The sequence below is a fragment of the Oreochromis niloticus genome, linkage group LG12 (assembly GCF_001858045.2).
Source record: "Oreochromis niloticus isolate F11D_XX linkage group LG12, O_niloticus_UMD_NMBU, whole genome shotgun sequence".
NCBI classification, from domain to species: domain Eukaryota; kingdom Metazoa; phylum Chordata; class Actinopteri; order Cichliformes; family Cichlidae; genus Oreochromis; species Oreochromis niloticus.
In genome coordinates, this window is record NC_031977.2 from 11,834,590 (window position 1) to 11,854,635 (window position 20,046).

Consider the following 20,046-nt stretch of genomic DNA (forward strand, 5'->3'; position numbering starts at 1 on the left):
AGTAGAGCTTCAACAGACGACTAACAAATCTGCTGTTTGACAGAGGATTAGACTAGATATATTCCTCTGTGAAATACACGAGGATGACATGCATTTAATTATAGTGTTTGTGTGCATGTCTGTGTACTATACACACTCTGAATGTAGCTTTTTTGAATTGACGGGTTGTTCTTTGCTTCTTTGGGCCATTTAGTTGATGTTTAGTGCAGCGAAACCTCAGCGGTGCTGTTTGTGCTCGGGGTCACAGGCTCATCAGCTCATCTGGATGCAGTGCAGGATTTAGGGATAACTGACAGGATCTATCATACATGCACTGCATTTGTAGTTCTTTCAGCAGGATCCTTGAATGTGATTGGTTGTGCCTTTTTTGCCTGCTCTTCACACTGAGGCCCGTCGATTTGTATCATATAGAGTTTTTAATCTCATTAAAACATCCTCTATTTTTTCCTTTATCCTTTCTTTTCTTTTGTGATGAACATTGTTGTATAATAAACTTGCACAGTCTGACTCATTCTTATGCAGGTCCCATTTGCTCTATTACATGAACCACGACTGAGTTCGGGTCAATTTGATTTTGAATGATAATGAAATAGTTTTAAAATCAGTAGAAAACTGCACGTGAAGGAGGACGATTGATGGGATGGGGGGTTGAGGGTATTTTCAAGCACATGAGGGTTCACTCAGCATAAACCCTTTGAGCCAATGAGAGTTCAGGATGCGTGAGCCTCCTCTTGCCGCTAAACACTAACATATGGGCCTCTTCTTCTTGTCCTAGAAAAAAATGCAGCTGTAATTCAAAACCTGTGTGGACAATTCGTTTTTGTGTTTCCTTTTTGAAGAATAATGTTTGGATGCAAAAACACATTCTCAAATCATACGGAGCAACTCACAACACAAGCAAAATTACATTTTCTGCACATCTCCGGATGGGTCTAGCTGTCGTCTCTCATCCTGAGCAGCATCAGTCAGTGAATGAAGTGATGATGAGTTTTGTTTTTGTTTTTTTTATGACATCTTTAAAGTTTTGAAGGGATTTTTTTCCCCAAGTAATCATTGCATAACAGCAAAAGTGCAAAAAGCATCAGCACGCTCTCCTCCTCCTCATATCTCTCCACCCCATTGGTGGGAGTGGGTTTAAACACTTCCTGCCCGGCTTTTAAATTCAGGCATTCGCCACCAATTTCATTCGGACTGTCAGGTCACGTCACCTCCAGCAAAGATGGTGAGTTGCTCTTCGCTGAGGAATCCTCTCAAATGGCTTCTTTCTCCTATCTCAGGTCGCTCTGAGAATTTCTGTTTGCATGAAGATAATATTGGTTATGCCATAAAAGCAGTCTTTTTCTGTAAGTCATAACTTTTGGTGTGTTACTTTTAATTGCAGACAACATACACAGACAAAGGCGAGAAGGTAAAGAAGCTAATTCATGTTTGTTGCACTGCAGAGATTATTTATTCATTGACTGCAAGCTGGTTTTGGTATTATTAGATTTTTTTTTTTTAACTTGCATATGTGACTGATTTTTGTTATTTCTTTTTGTCTTCAGCATGAGCAGGGCAGATTCCTCTGCTTTGATCACTTAACGTTCTGGGTTGGAAATGCAAAGCAGGTAAGTTAGTTCCAGTTTTCTACTTTTCTTTTAGCTGGGGGAACATAAACTCTGGAGTTTTATTGGTCATCCAAAGGGGTGGAGGGAACACAGCACACAAAACACCAGACCACATACTCATTTTCCCACCTCCCAGAAGCCCTGCAGCACAAACGCCATCAAAATTCATCACCAGGAGATGGCGCTAAAGCCAGTCTGCTGCAAACATGCCCAATTTCAGCAGACTGTAAATCGGTTCCCTCTTTGCTCCTGTTTTTGTTTGTCTCCAACAGGCTGCATCGTATTACTGCAACAAGCTTGGATTTGAGCCTGTGGCTTACCAAGGTTTGGAGACAGGCAGTCGTGAAGTGGTGTCACATGTAGTCAAACAAGGCAAGGTAAAGAGCACTCAGTGCCCGCAGCCCACAAGAGGGGAAATCAGTTTAAAGCACCTAAAAAAGTTTTCTTACAATGTGTAGATTTGTTGAGTGATGTTAATTGTAACAAAACACACAGCCTAGACTCAAGTGAAAGCTAAAGATGCACAGAGGCAGGAGTTTAATCATGTCGATGTGTTCACTCTGTATTTCACAGATCATTTACGTGTTCTCGTCCGCCCTCAATCCTGGAAACAAAGGTACAGCACTGATAAGGAGCTGGGTTCCTGTAGTAGTCACAATTACTTTTGACTTTTTTTGACATTCCCCTTTAACAGGTTCATTTGTAAGATGTCTACACTTCTGTTACATTTTTAGATATATATACTACTAGTATACTATTTTGTGCATTCTTTCTTTTGCCAGACTTTTTGCAGTTCCATGTCTATAAAATATATTTCGACTGGTCTGCAGTAAGAACGTCGGTGCCATAACTGACCCCTATGATCAATTTGAATAAGCAAGGAAAGAAGAAATTGTTGAAAACATATTATCTTGATATGCTTTGGTGAAAACTCAAAACAATCCCTTTTACTACACATTCATTACAAATCACAAAAATGTAAGGTTAAAAAAAAGAGTTTTAAGAAACCTGTGAATCACATGTTCATTTACAGCTGAAGAAAATGTCTGTTCTTGTCATGTTTTCAGAGATGGGGGATCATTTGGTTAAGCATGGAGACGGAGTGAAGGACATTGCATTTACAGTGGAGGACTGTGACTTTCTTGTGCAGGTAATGCTTCAGGTTTTATTTTACAGATGCATCTTGTTAGTAACTGAAAAAGCTCTTGCTTCCATACTTAACATTATTTCCCAAACAGAAAGCCCGGGCGAGAGGGGCAGTCATTATAAAGGAACCCTACACTCTGGAGGACAAGTATGGTAAAGTCAGACTGGCTGTGCTGCAAACCGTAAGTGCTGTATATTTATAGTGAATATTTTAGATACCATGATTCAGGGCTTAATGAAAAAAGTTGGAAACGTCAGAAAATCCAGGATTTGCTTTTGTTTCCTTCAGTATGGTGACACCACTCACACATTTGTGGAGAGGACAGGATACAGTGGCTTGTTTCTGCCTGGTTTCCATCCTCCTCTGTTCAAGGACCCCTTACTCGACAAACTGTGAGTAAACAGAAATTATTCCGGATGTGATGTTCTTGTAAACTGATAATGTGTATTTCTGTCTGAATCACAGCTGACTGAATTATTTGTTTGTTTTTTCCCTCTGTGCAGCCCAAGTGGAAACCTGGACTTTATCGATCACGTTGTAGGAAACCAACCAGATGATGAGATGGTTTCAGTGGTGGAATGGTGAAGACTTGCAGCTAGTTCTTGTAGAGAGTGTGAAATAGCAGTGTACCATATAAATAGAACTAAACGCCTCTAACTGCAGAAGATGTAGGGAGGCTTGAATATTTCCTAGAACATTGTTTTTAGTTGGTTAGGTTTAGACAAAGATTGTGCTTCGGGTTAAAATACGCCCTGTCAGTTATAACGTTAGCCACATCTAAGAGGGTTTGTCTAGCAAAAATCCTCGAAGGCCAACTTTTGCCATGTGTTCTGCAGAAAAATAAGCCAAAGGGTGTATGAGGGGCGGAGCTAAAGGGTGTTTGATTCTTACATAACTCAGTTTTTTTGGCATGACTTGGGATCAGCATGACTTTGCATTAAGTGGGCTTTCCACATCTGGATCTTGTTGGGGGGGTTTTTTCTGCATTATTGGAAGTAAGGCAGTTCTCTAAATGAGCGAGCTCATTGGTTTAACCCCTGAAGAGGCGTGTTACACTGGCTGGCGGTTTTCAGATGTGAAGAACCAAATTTTTTCTGGCTCATAAAAATGTCGGTCACTGATGTTTTTACAGGCCAAAAATGTAACCCCTCAAATTTAGTTAATGAGTTTGTGGAGAATGAAGCCCATGGTATAACTATAAATGTAAATTGCATTAATATGTACATAGCTATTGCAGCTCTGGTTCTTTTAATATACACATATATATGTATATATATATATATATATATGTGTGTGTGTATTTTCTTTTGTTTGCCATGTGAAGAAACGTTTTTCTTTACTGTGCATATGACACTTGAGAGCAACTTCAAGAGTATTTGCGCCACAGCGGCTCCTAATCTGTGTTTCTTCATTTAACAGGTATCAGAGAAACCTTCTCTTTCACCGCTTCTGGTCTGTGGACGATAAGCAGCTTCAGACAGAATTCAGCGCCCTGCGCTCAATCGTCGTGGCAAACTACGAGGAGACCGTGAAAATGCCCATCAATGAGCCTGCGCTGGGGAAGAGAAAATCTCAAATCCAGGCATGTTGCTTACAGTTTAACTACTTTAATTAAACATCTGGGTTACCAGATTAAAACCAGAGTGGAAGTATTCAAACAAACAAACATTAAGCATGTGGCATGTGGACTAATAAGAACATTATTGACTTACAGGAATATGTGGAGTACTATGGAGGTCCAGGAGTGCAGCATATCGCCATGAACACTTCAGATATCATTACTACAGTATGACAACTAAAACACCCTGGTTACCTCTGCAACAGGCTGAGTTATAACAGCAGCTTAACTGTAATGTTGATTAACTTCTTTGCAGATCCGTAACCTGAAGGAGCGCGGGATGGAGTTCATGTCTGTGCCAGAGACCTACTACGACCAGCTGAGAGAGAAGCTGAAACACTCAAAGGTCAAAATCTCAGAGGACCTTGATGTCCTGCAGGTCAGAGCTAAAACCGTAAATTAACAAAGCTGAAAGAGTGATGATTCGTGATCCTTATAGGGCCAAAACACAGTGTCCTTTTTTAAATCGTAGAACATGTTGACTCAGTTCACTCTAATCATATTTTTTTAAAGACTAAAGGTGCATAAAACACATTTTGTCTTCATAACTAACAAAAAAAATCCCTCACCGTTACCCAGGAACTAAAGATCTTGGTGGACTACGATGACAATGGCTACCTACTTCAAATCTTCACTAAGCCGATCCAGGATCGCCCCACTGTGTTCTTGGAAGTCATTCAGAGACACAATCACCAGGTGAGGGCACCACTGGCTAAACAAGCAGTGGAAATGTACTCTACAGTATATTTAACATGTTATTAAAAAAACAAACAAACAAAAAAAACTTGTTCTCATCCACAGGGCTTTGGTGCAGGAAACTTCAAGTCTCTTTTTGAGGCTATTGAAGCAGACCAGCACGCTAGAGGCAATCTGACTGTTCTGACACCAAATGGAGATTTAAAGAAGATGTGAACTCGGTGATGCATTCATTCAAGAGCTCAGAAAACATGCTATATCCATCAACTTAGTATAAAACGAACGCTCTATTAAACATCCTTATGCCTGAAAATGTCTCATATTGTGAGAAATACACAAAGCACGTATACATATGGTTTTCTTTATTTTGTTATGTGTTGAATGTTTGTTTTTTGGTTTTGTTTTTTTACATTTAATTGTTCATTTTATGTCTTTATCATTTCTCCTGATGCTTGCAAAAATGAGCACAACATCAACTTTAATGCAGTGCTTCCAGTTTGTATAAAACATCAACAGGAAAACCATTTTTATTAACACAAGCTTGACTCAAGCAAAACGTCATCCGAGCTCTCATAAATGAAAACATTTAACTATACACTTTGTTAACTTTTAGACAGCGAGGTCAACAGAAGCTGGGAGATTTGGCAGGAAGTCTAGGATGTGATTTTCCCCTCCTGTTTAAAAGAGACCACTCTTGGTTTTTGTTTGTTTTTCTCATAAACTGTGATAACTCTCTGTGAGTCCCAAGTGTTTGTTCCGGTCCTGATTTATATATTGTTTATGGCAGCTTAGTATTAAACCATTATTCACTGAGCACCACATGTCTGCAGTTCTTCCATGAGCTCTTCTATGGCTTCCAAAATCCTGAATAGTTGCTGAACAGTATTAAAAATGGCTTTTTGACACCTCTGGTTTAGGTTGCCACTTTTTCTCTTTACCTAATCGGGCCACTTAACAGGTGATTAGTTCAAGGAGCCTCTGCAGCCGTCTGCCCCACACAAACAAGGGATCTTTGTTTCCTCAATGGGAAACTTATAGTCATAAGTAATCTCTTCATTGATGTTTATAGGCTGGCGGGAGTATATGACTATCTTCTTCTGAGACTCCACTGTGATGATCTTTGCGTAGCAGTTAGGCTGTAAGACAAAAATAAATAAATAAACCCCACAAACCTTTTAATTATGTGGAATCACTTTCATCTCTAACCACAGCACCGCAGGTTTTTACTCACATTGCAGCTGTGGTTGATAAACCTGGCTAAGTTCCCACATTTGGTAGCATCAATGATGGTGTCCTGATCCACCCGAAACAAATAGCTGCTTCCAATGCCCTCCTCCTCGTACCTCTGCTCCCTCATGTCAGCAATGACCTGAGGAGAAAGAAAACAGATGTGGCTTTCCATCTATGCGAGGGTTGTTTATCACAGTTACTTTACACGCATGGATGGAAACCACCCAGCACGACCCGAGGCCCCCAGTGGACCGGTGGACTAATTTAGAGAAACAATCAGGGGAAGAGGGGTTTGTTTAAAAGTGCATGTGTGGCATTTGTTGGACGTGTCATGAAAGTGTGTCGTTAGTTTGCGTCAGAATTACCTGCCGGATGATTTGGCCCACATACTCAATCACCATCTCGTCTGCAGCAATAGGCTCCATGGCAAACAGGCCCCACTCGTGGATGTAACTCCTGCTGAAACGAATCCTCTTCCTTCGGAACTGACAGACGATATAACACGGGTTTGGACTGTCGCTCAAATGAGACAGTGCTGTGCAAAAATCTCCAGTCACCCTCATTACTTTATATTTTGCTTTGTGAATTTGAAAGCCAGTGAAAAATAAAGTCAATTTTTTATTTGGATACTGGCTGGTTTTTCAGTCACTTTCAGTACAATCCTTGTGCTTGACCATTTTCAGAGGATTTGTTTGTTTGTTTGGTTTAAATTGTATTTTAGGCACTTTGTGCCATCAGCCATTAGTAGAGTGCAAAAGAAGAAGTTGCACCTTATTTAAAGTTAAACTACTTAAAACTGATGAAAGAAGAAACAGGAAGAAATCCAACAAGAACCTAACACAGGACCTAAAAGATACAGTTGATCCTGTTTTTCAGTATGTTCATCTTTCCATGTATTTTTGTATGTTTCAATAAATCTCTGCGCCTATTTCCCATGTTCCCAGCAAAATATAAAGAAAGGAGAAGTGGCTCAAGACTTAACAAAGTTAAAAAAACATACAATAAGTGTGAAATTATTTAATTCTTTATTTTTAGAGTGCAGAACTAATGTTGTGATTTCTTGTCTGCCCAAATAAAATCTAACAGTATTTACTGTTTCACTGTAGACTTCTTTCAAACTGGGCTTTTACAGTAGTCTGCAGATCGTCACTAACTTCCTGCTAACCTTCAGTTGGTTGAACTTGACCAGGTCACTGTCACAGCTGAAAGAGGACAGCAGCCGGCGCTGTTCACACCTGAAGTCAGACCCAGCTCGCAGTGAAGTGGGTTGCTGGGCTGGAATGCACGTTCCCTGATGAAAAATGTGTCAACATTAAATAGATAAAGATTAAACTGGACACAGAAATCCTCACCGTCTGTCCTCCTTTAATACCTGAGCGCTTGTAGATGGAAGCTCCGCAGCCAGCCGCGTGTTGTGCAGATATCTCATTTTATCCTTCCTGCTGATTTTGTAAAAACCTTCACTTCGAGCAGAGCCCGTTCTGTGGTGCGGCTGCCAGGATCTGTGCTCCTCATTCTTCTCTGTATGGACCTTAGTCAGTGAGCAGCAGTTAAGGATGTGAACAGCAGAGTAATATGCAAAGAGCAGCTTCATCAGAAAAAACAAAACAAAAAAACATTCTAAGTATGACTTAAAAACAATGTAACTGTTTCCCACAATATAAAGAATCATTTCAACATAAAACACTGTCTGTAAGGATATGAGGATGAGGCATCCAGAGGGTGTCACTGAGCCACCCACAGCCATTATCCTGCACCTGCAGCCTTTCATAGGTGCACTGCAGAAACCTTGCATCTTCTTCATCCAGGCCGTCCTTCCAAACGCTATGAAGGATTTTCCTCTCTTCGTAGGGTGAACGCCACCTGTGAGGATGACTGTGAGAGGACATCGGACTGATTCTCTTCAGTGATCTCTCCCAGTGACGGGCTCGCCGTCTCTTCTTTAGCCTCCTCCATCGTTTTAGCCTCAGTAAGATTTTCTCTTTGTCCAACAGCTCAGGCATGTTCTCCAACCCCTGTAGAGGCTTTGCTCTCACACCTGAACGGATCTGGACATCCCTTCCATCAACACTGTCACATGAAGAGTCAGAGACGCTGAATGGCGAGGACACTGTGATGGGGGAAACTCTGAAAATGTTATTACATGACAGAGGCACTGACGTTGCTGCCACCTGGGATTTCCTTTTGTGGACTATTGATCTTCTGGGCAGGATAATGTCTCTTCCTGGAGTCTTTGGGGCTGTGATGTATGGGCTGCTGGGCAAGAGCAGGATAAGTGGTGGGCTGCTGAGGGGCGGGCTCACTGTGCTAAACTCTAAATCTGCGGTCCCTCTTCCAGGTGTCGCAGGAGCTCTCCCTGAGCTACAATGAGTCCACACACCTCTTTCATCTCTGCCAGGAGTCTTAGGCATCTCCTGGCATAATGGGTATGATGCCATGAGGAGATCAGAGGGAGGCTGAGCGAGTCCATCGCTTGCTGGGGAGAGGGACAGGACTTCCTCTGAATTCTCACTTTCCAGTCCTGTTACTATCCCCTTGCCTGGTGTTGGCGGTCGTTCCTCCTCCTCTGCAGCAGGAGATGATGGTCTGCTTTTTAAAAGGATGTCAGGGTCACTGTCCACCAAACGGCCAGTAGGAGTGGGAGGCCTCAGGCTTTTTATGTTCTCTGGAGACTCCACTGTCCAATCAGGGCTTTCCATCTCCATATCAAGGCATGGCTCCACTGCTATACAGATGAACAAGGAATTTTTATACATAATTATTTCAAAACCTGATACACAACTTGTGTAGTTCTGTTAATTTGTAGCACACTCGAAAATCAGGGAGTATTACAAAATATTGTTACATGAGTAACAATTAAACCCCTTTTGATTAACCTGATGACACTAACTTAATTGATCTATTGCTTTACAAGGACATGTAACCTGAGAGTCCTAGAGGTGATGGGGGCAGCAGGTCCTGGGGTTCGCTGGTATGGAGCTCCATCATGGCATCGAAGTCGCAGTTGTCTTCGTAGCAGGATGTGTACCGGTCCTCCTCCATTTCCTGCCTTGGGAACAGCTCTGACCAGCCCTGCTGGTCCAGATCCAGCTGAGCACCAGGGGTCAGTGGGGCTGAGGGGGTAAGAGGGGGCTCGAGCTCCACTGAGTCCTCATCTGATGATATGACTATACACTCTTCACTCCTGGCGTCATCGCTGTCCTCTTCGATGTCTTCACCTTCAGTGGTCAGGTCAGAGGACGTGTCCTCATAGCCCACCGAGGAGAGCGAATCTGAAGTGTCGGAGTCCGACGTGTGCTCACTTTCCTCTGAAAAAACCTCTACATTTGAAAAAGAAGCAACACTGTTCAATGTTAAGATATGTGATTGTTAATGAGTGTTCAGTGTTGTACGAGATTTTAACATACCTCTGTCTAAGGACTGCTCTCCGTCACATCGATCCTCCATCGGACTATTTTCTTCCGCAGTATGATTACTGACATTATCATCATCTTCATCATCACCATGAGCATCTCTGTCAGACTAATCAGAGCACCAGTTATGTAATGCTGTTTCACGAAGTTTAAACTTTTTAGTTAAAAGTTTAATTTTAAGACTAAAAACTGAAAAAGTAAAGGCGCCACACTAAAATATTGACCTCATGGCATTTTTCTCAATTTCTTATTTGCTATTTCTTTTTTCTTTTCTGTGTCTTCATTTACCAGGATGTGCAGCTCATCCTCATCCAGCACAAAAACCTTCACTTTGTCTGGTATCGCTTCTTTATCTTGAAGTATCTTATCTTCTTTCCCGACATCACCACCATCATCATCATCATCATCACTGTCCAGGTCCAGTGGTCTCGCGTGTCTGCGTTTGGCTCTCTCAGACGTCGTTCTCACTATGTCGTCCCCTTTTTTCACCTCTAATGCAACAAGTCAGAAACAGTTAAAGTGACAGTCTGGCACAGAAAGTTATTACACACTAAAATTAGAATTAATCGCACTGACCAGAATGATCGAGAGCAGAACCGGAGTCATTTCCTGTCTCGTCTGATCTTTTCCTTTTTACCTGTGTGAAATTTTTTAAATTTAAGCATCACTTGGCAGTCAAAACCAGCTGTGTTTCAAAAAAATCTCTCCAGAACAGATTACCTTGAAGGATGGCAGTGGTGGTTTTCTGCTCTTCCCACCAATGTTACTGAGGGGATTTAGGAATTTGTTCCTCTCTTCCACTCTTGCCGCTCCACATTTCAGAGGAGACTCTTGTATCTTAAATTAATCAAATGAGTTATAAGACCCACTGGCTCCAAACGACTACTCCCATTAAAAGACATGCAAAATGTTTTGTTAATGTGCCCACCATAAGAGACAACAAAGTATGTGAAAAAGGTTTTACCTTTGCCTTCTTCTCCTGACGCTCCCACCAGTCTTCAAATGCCTTGAAAGCGACCCCTTCAATCATTCTACGTGTAATGTCCTTCTTTATGATTGACTTCAGTTCATCCATGAGGATATCTAAAACTTTTTCTGTCGTGATCTTGTGGGGATTTACCTGCACAGGCGGGTAGAGTGGTGGTGGCACAAAGGGGTTAAACCTTGGAAAAGGAGGTGCAGGCCAGAGAGGAGGAGGAGGAGGAGGAGGGAATGGCAACGGTGCACCGCCATGCCTTGGAGGATTCCCCTTATCCAAAGGACACCCCGGCTGTATGGGTAAAGGGAACATGTGCATAGGAGGTGGAACAGAGGGTGGCGCTATCAAAGGTGGAGGGGGTCTCAGGAAAGTTGGTGGAGGAGGAATTGGAGTAGGAGGTGGAATGGGGGGAGGAGGAATGGGGATGGCAGCTTTGTGGCCCAGAGGTGGCATCCATCCTGGAGGAGGGATCGGGATGGTGCCATTTGGCAGGCGAGGTGGAACAGGTGGAAGAGACGGGGGAAATCGAGGAATGGGGAAAAGGAAAGGGGGTGCTGGGGGTTGGGAGAACCCAGCTGTAACAGTCGGAAGAGCTTTCGGGGTGAGTTGCTGAGTGATGGCGCTGGAAGAACAACCGGATGGAGGATCGAGCAGAGAGAGTGCTTCTGCTGGTGTCACAGCTTCAAACTGTCTGTTATTTGAGGACTTTTTCTCCTGATGTGTTGGACAGTGTTCCTGAATAAGACAGAAACAAGAATAATTTGAGTGGCTGATTAATATCACAACATGAACATTTTTACACAGTAAAACAGGATAAATTCTACCTTTTTTATCACTGCAATGTATCCAGATAGATTACCTTTGGGCCTGATGATGGCTGGACCCTCTCTGCATCTTCTTCATTGTTTATGTGTGTTATGCTTTCTGAATAAGCAACATCAGACAGACAGGGAGACTGGGAGCCTCTTGTAAGAAACGAAACAGCTCGAGTAGTTTCGTCCTCTTCATTTTCATCCACAGCATCATTGTGGGAGTACTGGTGGCCGCTTGTGGGGGATTCACAAGACGGTGGGGTACAAAACTGTGAGTCATCTGAGGAAGAGACCTTAAGAGGTGAGCCAGGTGAAGCCGGGCTCTCTTGAGAGGATGGATCGGTCTCCAAAGTCTTTCCATCAAAGCATAAGGGGTCAGTGATCTGGCTGTTTATCAGCAAACTTTCAATTCGGGAGTCTAGACTTGAAACAGCTGCCTCTGGCTGGTGGTTATCAAATGGAGAAGCTGTTCTAGTTTGCAGGTCAGCTGAGAGATCAACACTCCGTATGTCGCGAGAGTTGCCGTTCAGAGGTGAAGATGCATAACTTGTGTCAACCACATCTTCAGTCTCCTGAAAAGGGGAGGTGAGACTAAAGGGAGCCTCGTCATTATTGTTAGAGGTTTGTGCACCGGGACTCCACAGTGCAAGCTGCTGGCTGCTAGTTTGTGTTTTGGTTAAAAGGGGATGTGGTGGCTGTGGCTTGAACTGCTTCAGAATGATGCTAACATTCGAGACGTGGCTAAGTCCCCTGTGCTGTCGTCTACGACGGCAGAGCTCTTGCCTTAAAGGTTTGTGAACACTATAGGCGGAGGGTTCCCCTTGGAGGACAGGAGTCGCCTGAAGACTGGAGTAGCAAGAGTCATGGGAGGAGAGAGGAGTCGCAGGCAAGCAGGGAGTCCGGGGGGTTCCCTGAGAACGTGGTGTAAGCCCAAAGCTGCAAGGTGTGTCCTGACAAATACTGGAGTAGGCTGTGTCCAGAGAGAGGGGCGTAGCAATGCTGGTGGGGCTGCAGATACTTCCCAGCTGCTGTGTGGCCGAACTTCCCTGCAAGATGTTGATAATGAAGTAAAAAAAAGGGGAAATCAATTAACAAATACATTCATATTTATAACAGCTGTTATACAAATAAATTAAAGATAAAATCTCTTCATGGGTCAAATCATTATGAGCAGCTTTTAATAAATTTAAATGTTCACCAGCAAACTGTCGACTAAGTCCTGAAGAGCCCGTTCGCTGCTGCCCACCGGCAACGTCCAAGGCGTATACAGCCCACTTAACAAGAGCTGGAGATATCGAGCTCTATTTTCCCCTGAGGAGGAGCAAATTCCAGTTAATCAGCATATTCAACACTGACATTTACACCTCGGCACACACACAGAGAAAAAGTAAAGTTTACCCTTCGGATCAAGTTCCACATGAATAATATTTCCCATCACTGATGTCTCATGCAGGTGCTGGACAGCGTCTCTTGCAGCCTTTACTGTATCAAACGTGACCTTTGCGATCCCTAAATGCTTCTTGTTTTTGGGATTGTAAAATATCTCCACTTCTTCCATGTTCCCATATTTTTTGCACATATCAGTCAAGAAAGTCTCATTCACGTTGTCGTTGAGCTTAGAAAATGTCACTTCTTTGGGAGGAACGGGAGCCACGTACCACTCATCAATCTGGAGGCACATGGGAAAACAAGAAATGGGCTATTAGTTGTTTTTAAATTTGATTTAAAATAGGATGTCTGTATTATTACAGTCGTTTTAGCAGTTACCTTAAATTTGGGAACCACGAAGTCTGTCTTGAGACACCTGCTCCACAGGCGGCAGATGCGCGGATCTCTGACTGTGATCACAGGAAGTAGACCTAAGTCCTCAACCTGGCAGAGAAGACCCTCGTTATCATCAATATTATTATAGATATAATACATGTGCTGACATCACCTATGTGGAGAGGCGGACAGGTGCTCACCGGCAGGTTAAAGTATTGTCCATCATAACGGTACACTTTGTACAGCCCGTTCGTCAGCGCAGGATCTATAACCAGCTTGCAACTTCTCCAGTGTAGAGGCTGTCTCTCGCTCTCAGTACTTTGTTTTTCGCTTTCCATTACATTAGTCAAAACCTTAAAAAAAAAAACCCCAAACAAACAACAACAGTCACTTCCAGTTTGCTCGTTTTGTGCCACGCTGTCAGCTAGCTACATTGCTGCTCCGCGAGAGGTTAACACACCCCAACAGGTGATGGAGAGCATCACCTGTAACCTTATCCTCGGGAAAAAAAGATAACAGGTGGTGGAAGGAAACACAGAAATACTCAAAGGTTAGTCTTACAAAAGAGTTTTTTCTTTAAATCTTGCTTACCTGTGCCAAAGTTGTATCCTTTGAAGGAGCAACATTGTGGAAAAACAGCTGGGATTTATTTTTCTGTGTTTTCACGGATCGTCGCTAAGGTTGGATAATGATCACTCCGCCAGTCGACGGAGAGGAAAAAATAGATCCGTGAACGAGGCGGAAGAACACCTAAGGTGGGTTAACAGGTGAGGTATACATAGGCACCTTTGGGACTTTTATTAGACATTAATAATCCAAAGACTGGTCGACTATTTGTGTTAGGCTTGTGACTGAGTGCAAATATAATTTACATACTAAATATAGGTTATGGCCACAGGCTGGTAACCTGCAATAAAATAAAAGGCAGCTGCTACGTTTGATATTATACAGTACATGGATCAATACAGTAAAAATGGAAAAAAAAATAAAGGAAGGATACACCTTTTTATTAAAAATGAAGTGACATGTGCAGGCATTTATATAAAAACATGTATTTCCTTGTCATTGTCTCTGGATAATGTCTACATTATATGCAGTGCAGGATCAGCCTTTGTTTTTTTGTTGTTGTATTTTGTTTTACACAGTCAGGTAAGATAGCCTACTGCAACGTTAATTACATAATTGCAGCATTTTCATTATTTTTATCTCAAAGTTGGAATAAATACTAAATAATAACAGCCAACAAAATAATAAAAGAATAGCATTGATACCCTTAAGGGATTAAGGTGTTATCCTTTATTTACACATCACCTTGTAAACTAAGCCTTTATAAGGTAGTTATAAGTGATGTCTTTACGGTTTGCTGTTTGCAGTCGGTGCTTCTTTAACATACCACAGTTTTAACATGTACACTGTTTATTTTATTTGTGCCATCTTGTGTTTTAGCACTTCTTAAATGGGGTGACCAAAATACTTGTCAGTTGCGAAGTACACCTGCACAAAGCCAAGATAAAGGTCAGATTAAAAAGCATATTATCTTTACAGTGGTTACCATTACTGTTGCCAGTTAATATTATTAGTTTGTAACCATAGTAATAAGTAACCCATGTTTATGATTCACAGGTCATTTGTGGGAATAAAACTCTTGAGTGGGAAAATGGAGAGAGGAAGGACCAAGCCTGTGCTGCACTCAGAGAGCTCTGCCAACTATGAAACCATGCACGACTTCTGCAGAAAAGCAACCAAAAAAGTGCTAATGGTCTCAAAGAATGCAGACAAAAGTCAGCAAAACAGGAGGGGGGGGGGGATTTCTCTGTCTTGGCTTCAAGAGTCTGGCACTGTAAGCTACACTCGTCATCCATTTTTGGCCATTTCATGTGTGGTTTCCCTTTAGATGTTGTAATTTTGACAGATTAAAATGTTTCCTCATTTATTCCTGTTTTATACATCCACATGGCTACACAGATAACACTGAACACACAATTTAAAAAGTAATGAGAACAAATCTTTTTTTATTTTATTTCTCAAACTGGCAAAAAAACCCCCAACAACATCCAGATAATTCTCAACACGTCATGAAGCTTCCAGCTTTTTCATGAGCTGTTAACGGCACGCATAAGCAAAAGTTACTATGTTCACTTCAAAGTTGTACACTGACAAAAGCAGTTTATATATATATATGTGTGTAAAATGCAGAAAAATGAACCACAGTGACCGCCTTAACCTGCATTGCTGTGTTTTTAAAGAAGGCACAAGTGGTAATTCCCATCTTACATGTTTGGCACCATTTACCGAAATAAAACAGATTTCACTTAACTCCCAGTAAAACAACAACAAAAACAGCAAATTCAACTTAAGAAAAGAAAAACATCAACGCCATTTTACTGAACTGTCTGTGAACCATTCCCAACAGTCTTTGGTTTCTGCTACGTGTCACACAGATTTTATCACCCGGTCAGGACAATTTGAATGCAAATGTGGTCTACAGTTACTGCAGTCCCATGACTCAGTATAAACCATGTCCACAGATTGCATTTTAACAATAAAACAGTGTTACGTTGATAGAAACACAGCATTACAAGTACCAGTAAATTAAAAAAAACAAAACATAATGTTTCCCAAAGAGGGAAAAACAAAACGTTTTCTCCAATATTTTAAATCATGTTGTGAAAGAAGATACTAGGTGTACAACATCCTGAAATTACATTTCTCTGGTGACACTATTCTACATATCAATATTACAGTAAAACCTACAAAGAAAGTGACCAAACCCGTGTAAAACAATAAAGCAGTACAGTACATACCGCACTTAAATACATCTATGACCCAAACAGGGTGAACATGCTCAATGCTAAAAGCTAACACAAGTAAAAAACAAACACTCAACATTTTCATGCAACGTAACATTGTAATAACACATTCAAAAACACTTCTTTGAAACCAGTGACCACCTGTGGAGTTTACAGTATATTGCAACAGTGATGTAACATGAAGCAAATATCCATGTTACAAAGGGATAACACATTTATTTCTACACAAATATCCGTACCACAGTAACACACTCCTGAACACAGACTGGCACATGTTCTTTTCCATCAGATTGCACATAAATACTGTTGGTTTATATTGTCAATATAGTTTCTCTTTTTTATCAAAGACTTACAGAGCTCCCAAGGATTATGAAAACAGCTAATTTTAAATTAAAAAGTAACAAAAGTTTGACTCAAAAGTATATGTAACAGTGGCAAACTAAAAAAGCCACTAAGGTTTGGTAAAGGCTTGGAGATATTTCTATAGAAAGCCTAATTTGGTAAACATGATAGTAGCATAAGGTCAGTCAATCAAGAACCAGAAATCCTGTAAATGCAACAGTAGGCTGGAGTTTTACAGTATACGCGTAGAGCACAAAAGAACCTGAGTGTGCCGCTGCTCAGATAAATTTAGTAAAATACAAACAGGAAACTGATGAAATTTTAGAACCGGCTAACAACAGAGTTCCCAGATTTCATTTCAGTGAAAATTGAAACAAATTCCTGAACATGTTGAGTCATATTAGAAACTTCCTCGTTTTTAGCCCATCTTACTCCGATCAACAGTTTTCTGCTGCTGTTATAACTTAAGAGAACTTAGATTCTATACCATATATTTTTCTTACATGAACTCGGTATTTTATGTAAAAAGCTAAACAAGTTGGGGGATCATCCCAATGCACTGAAATGCTCATGTGAAATTCTTTAGAAAGTCATTCTATTAGTGTTAATCTATGGTAGCCTAAAAGGTCATCCTTTAAGGCTACCATAGACTAACTTATGATGATACTGATGATGTTTTCAGCTGAGAGCCAAGGATTTACAAAGAAACTACAAAGAGTAAAACTACCAGATAATTTAGTCAGCATGCAGTATCAAAGAAATGTACAGTAGAAGAAGATTTCTAAAAACAAGCATCTGAATAAAGTGAAAATAGAGGTTCTACTCTGGTTTTGCTGAAAGTCCCTGCTGTTGTCTGCCTGTACTCAGGGAAAATGGACAGCGGCCTTCAGGTCGTCGTTCTCAGCCCTGTGCTCCAGCTGGTTCTGGAGCCGAATGACCTGCTCCAGCTCTCTGATCTGTCTGTCCGTTTTATGACTGACGAGCGTGCGGTAAAAGTGGACAGCGAACATGATAAAAACGAGTCCAAATGGCACCATGATGCAAGTGGAAGCTATGGCTGCGGCCTCGCCAGAACTTATGGTGCCGTTTTTCTCATCCGCGTTGCTTTTGAGGGGTAAGAACTTCACCCAGCACAAGAGCATCACCTCCGTCAGGAAGAGGAGGGTGCCGATAACTGTGGAGAAAGCCCAGGCCAGTTCTATGTGGCGGTGCATGCGCTCATGGGGAGACTCGTTGACAGAGTTGAGGTTGTGAACATTGCTGACAGCCTCCAGGTTGGGGAGGATGCAGGTGCTGATCATGAGGGCAAAGAGGTGCACTGCAACCAGAACGGTGGTACAGGCGCTGAAGGCTATCAGCAGCCCTGGAGGGTACTTGTGATCCCGCTCCAGCTGTACCTCCACCATGGCAACCTGTGAATATAAAACAAGGAAACAGCACAGTTGGGTGAAAAAGAGATAGTATCTGACTACTAAAAGGAATCAGAATTCTTAACCTGAGACAAAAATATTTGTAACAAATTAGGAAGTGCTGAAATTAAACCGGAGAGTCACAGTTTGCACAAATAACCGGAAACAAGGTGAATACCCCACTAAAAATCTATTCTGTCAAACCTAATGTTGAATACAGAGAGCTGTGTATGTAATCCTTTATGCTGCATAACTTAAACTTACTCGACCCAGGCGACATCAGTAACACATTTGCTACAGCTGTTATATATACACACAACCACTATAAATATAGTACTGCTTTTCACAAAAGAATCCCAGGCCACCCAAGAGTATCTTGTGTGTACAGGTACATTTTATAAACAGAACTGTTTACAAGTGTTCTGGTATTTTTGAAGACCTGTGGAGCTGCTTACTGCAGATGCATCCCTGGCCAAGAGTTACTGTACATCATAATCTGTGCATCAGAGATGGGATGGAAGAGGAAGGAAGCTCTTTCTATATGTTAGGCTTTTAGTTTTACAAAAAGCATTTGTTGATTCTATAGGCTATTATTTTCAGAACTTTTCATGTGTTATTTGCTTCTTGTTTCTTATGTATTTTAACGCTCCTCCGCGGACTACTTATTAAAGCGGAAGATAAACCTGGACTTTTAGGGGCTGCGCAGGCGAACCCCCTCTAAATTTCCACGGAGTTTTGCTCTCAGTGCGCAGGTATTAGAGCCCCGCAACGTGGGACGTGCAATGGAAGCCAAATATGACTAACAAGTCTACACTAGTAACCCGTAGACTTCCAGTAAACAAAACGGTCATTTATGCTAAGTATCAGTGCACCGTAGCTGTCATTAGGCCTGTAACACGGTCACGGTCCTTCAAAACTAAATAAATAAATAAATAAATAGTGCCTCACGTAAACTATCTGCAGCGTCAAATTAAAATGTAACTTACCATTGCGAAGCCCGACAAGAGAGCCGAAGTGCGACTGGTTGCTTTCAGTTTGGCTCGGCTCAAGTAGAGTTTTCTCCAGGACAGAGCCTGCATTGAGTGCTCGTTCAGGCTCATTGCGAAGTAATTTTTGTTATGAATATATCGTTACAAACTGGTATGATCTACAGGACGGTGCTCGATGACACGTGAAACTTGCGCGCGGGGAAGGCTGTTCCAGGGGGATCCAACATCTAACTGCAACAGAAAATAAAGATAGGAAACTTTAGCAAATAAAGTTTTCCCTCAACAGCTGACCGACTGTCAGAGTCTATCAGGAAACAAGATACCCACAATCCAACGCACCGCAGAGGCGCTGCCGGCTGCTGCAGATCGCCGCCCTGTGTTTAGTGCCGTGCGATTCTGCAAATTGTGATATCGATCAAATACCAAGTAAACACGGGGACAATATTGCCGAAACAGATATGATAATTTTACTCTATAAAGAAAGGGTACGTAGGGGAGAGCAGTGTCTCATGACTCATGAGACGAATCATCATCCAGTTCTGAACATACTGTGCTAAAATCACTGTGGTTAAGGCAACAAAACACCTTTCAGCTTTTCATGTATTTTGTACTAGTTTCATGTACTAGTTTTTTCTTGGAGATTGTAAAGAAGACTCCCTTACTACTATTTATATTATAATTTGTATAGCATTTTAGGACCTTTTACTTTATTAAAAGCACCTTATCTAGCATTGCATTTTAAACAGATTTGCACATGAAGAACATTTGCACACAGGAAGTTTAATTATTTATTGAATATTTATTGTGTATTTTAAAATCTGTTGATAGCCTTTGTTCCAGGTCCTGCACAGCTGCTCCTCATCAGGAAATGTGGTGGTTGTCTGTGAGGAGAAAGGAATTGTGATTGAGAGAAAACAAGGTTTAACAGTAAGGAAAACTAACGCGCGCGTGTGTGAAAATTTAGAAGAAAAGGTGGCGCAAAGAAGTGACTAAGATGTGATTACTCACCTTTCTTTCCTGCGTCCTCTTCAGGGTGTTTGGGCAAATGTTTCCCCGGGGGTCCACTATTTAAAGGTTCTGGGAGAGGCCATGGGTTAAGGGAGTGTGGGGAATCTTTTGTGCTTAGGTTTTTTGGTGTTTTACAATAATGGGTATGGTGTAAGGATAAAGTGTAAAATATGTATTAATATGAAAATGTAAAATGTATATATTATATATTTATTTATTGAA

General features: G+C 41.6%; 3 protein-coding genes and 1 long non-coding RNA gene across 5 annotated transcripts; 2 read left to right on the forward strand and 2 right to left on the reverse strand.

The window, feature by feature from the left end:
* The first annotated feature begins 1,103 nt into the window (after positions 1-1,103).
* Positions 1,104-5,882, forward strand: hpdb (4-hydroxyphenylpyruvate dioxygenase b). Its single transcript, XM_003445532.4, has 14 exons — positions 1,104-1,222; positions 1,382-1,408; positions 1,545-1,607; positions 1,880-1,984; positions 2,181-2,223; positions 2,675-2,757; positions 2,846-2,935; positions 3,043-3,146; positions 3,258-3,335; positions 4,174-4,336; positions 4,469-4,540; positions 4,629-4,751; positions 4,952-5,068; positions 5,174-5,882. Exons 1-14 carry the CDS (start codon positions 1,220-1,222, stop codon positions 5,282-5,284), a joined length of 1,182 nt encoding a protein of 393 aa, XP_003445580.1. The 5' UTR covers positions 1,104-1,219; the 3' UTR covers positions 5,285-5,882.
* Positions 5,883-6,000: 118 nt separating this feature from the next.
* On the reverse strand, positions 6,001-13,965 carry LOC100692434 (histone-lysine N-methyltransferase SETD1B). 2 transcript variants are annotated; one of them, XM_025897016.1, is made up of 18 exons: positions 13,858-13,965; positions 13,467-13,619; positions 13,270-13,374; positions 12,901-13,171; positions 12,701-12,813; positions 11,550-12,548; positions 10,676-11,425; positions 10,432-10,548; positions 10,288-10,348; positions 10,000-10,202; positions 9,706-9,820; positions 9,223-9,618; positions 8,001-9,020; positions 7,671-7,837; positions 7,464-7,589; positions 6,664-6,783; positions 6,300-6,437; positions 6,001-6,204 (listed from the first exon to the last, which is right to left on the reverse strand). In XM_025897016.1, the coding sequence occupies exons 2-18, from the start codon at positions 13,602-13,604 to the stop codon at positions 6,031-6,033; spliced, it is 5,013 nt and encodes a 1,670-aa protein (XP_025752801.1). In that variant the 5' UTR covers positions 13,605-13,619; positions 13,858-13,965; the 3' UTR covers positions 6,001-6,030. The 2 variants fall into 2 exon arrangements, with proteins under 2 accessions (XP_025752801.1, XP_013127061.1); XM_013271607.3 differs by having other exon boundaries at positions 8,001-9,023.
* Positions 13,963-15,618, forward strand: LOC102082706 (uncharacterized). The gene is made up of 3 exons (XR_269647.4): positions 13,963-14,033; positions 14,713-14,781; positions 14,890-15,618. It is a non-coding gene; the product is annotated as an uncharacterized LOC102082706 (long non-coding RNA).
* LOC100693342 (calcium release-activated calcium channel protein 1) lies at positions 15,250-19,162 on the reverse strand. Its single transcript, XM_003445531.5, has 2 exons — positions 18,814-19,162; positions 15,250-17,830 (listed from the first exon to the last, which is right to left on the reverse strand). The coding sequence occupies exons 1-2, from the start codon at positions 18,925-18,927 to the stop codon at positions 17,282-17,284; spliced, it is 663 nt and encodes a 220-aa protein (XP_003445579.1). The 5' UTR covers positions 18,928-19,162; the 3' UTR covers positions 15,250-17,281.
* Between the last annotated feature and the right edge of the window lie 884 nt (positions 19,163-20,046).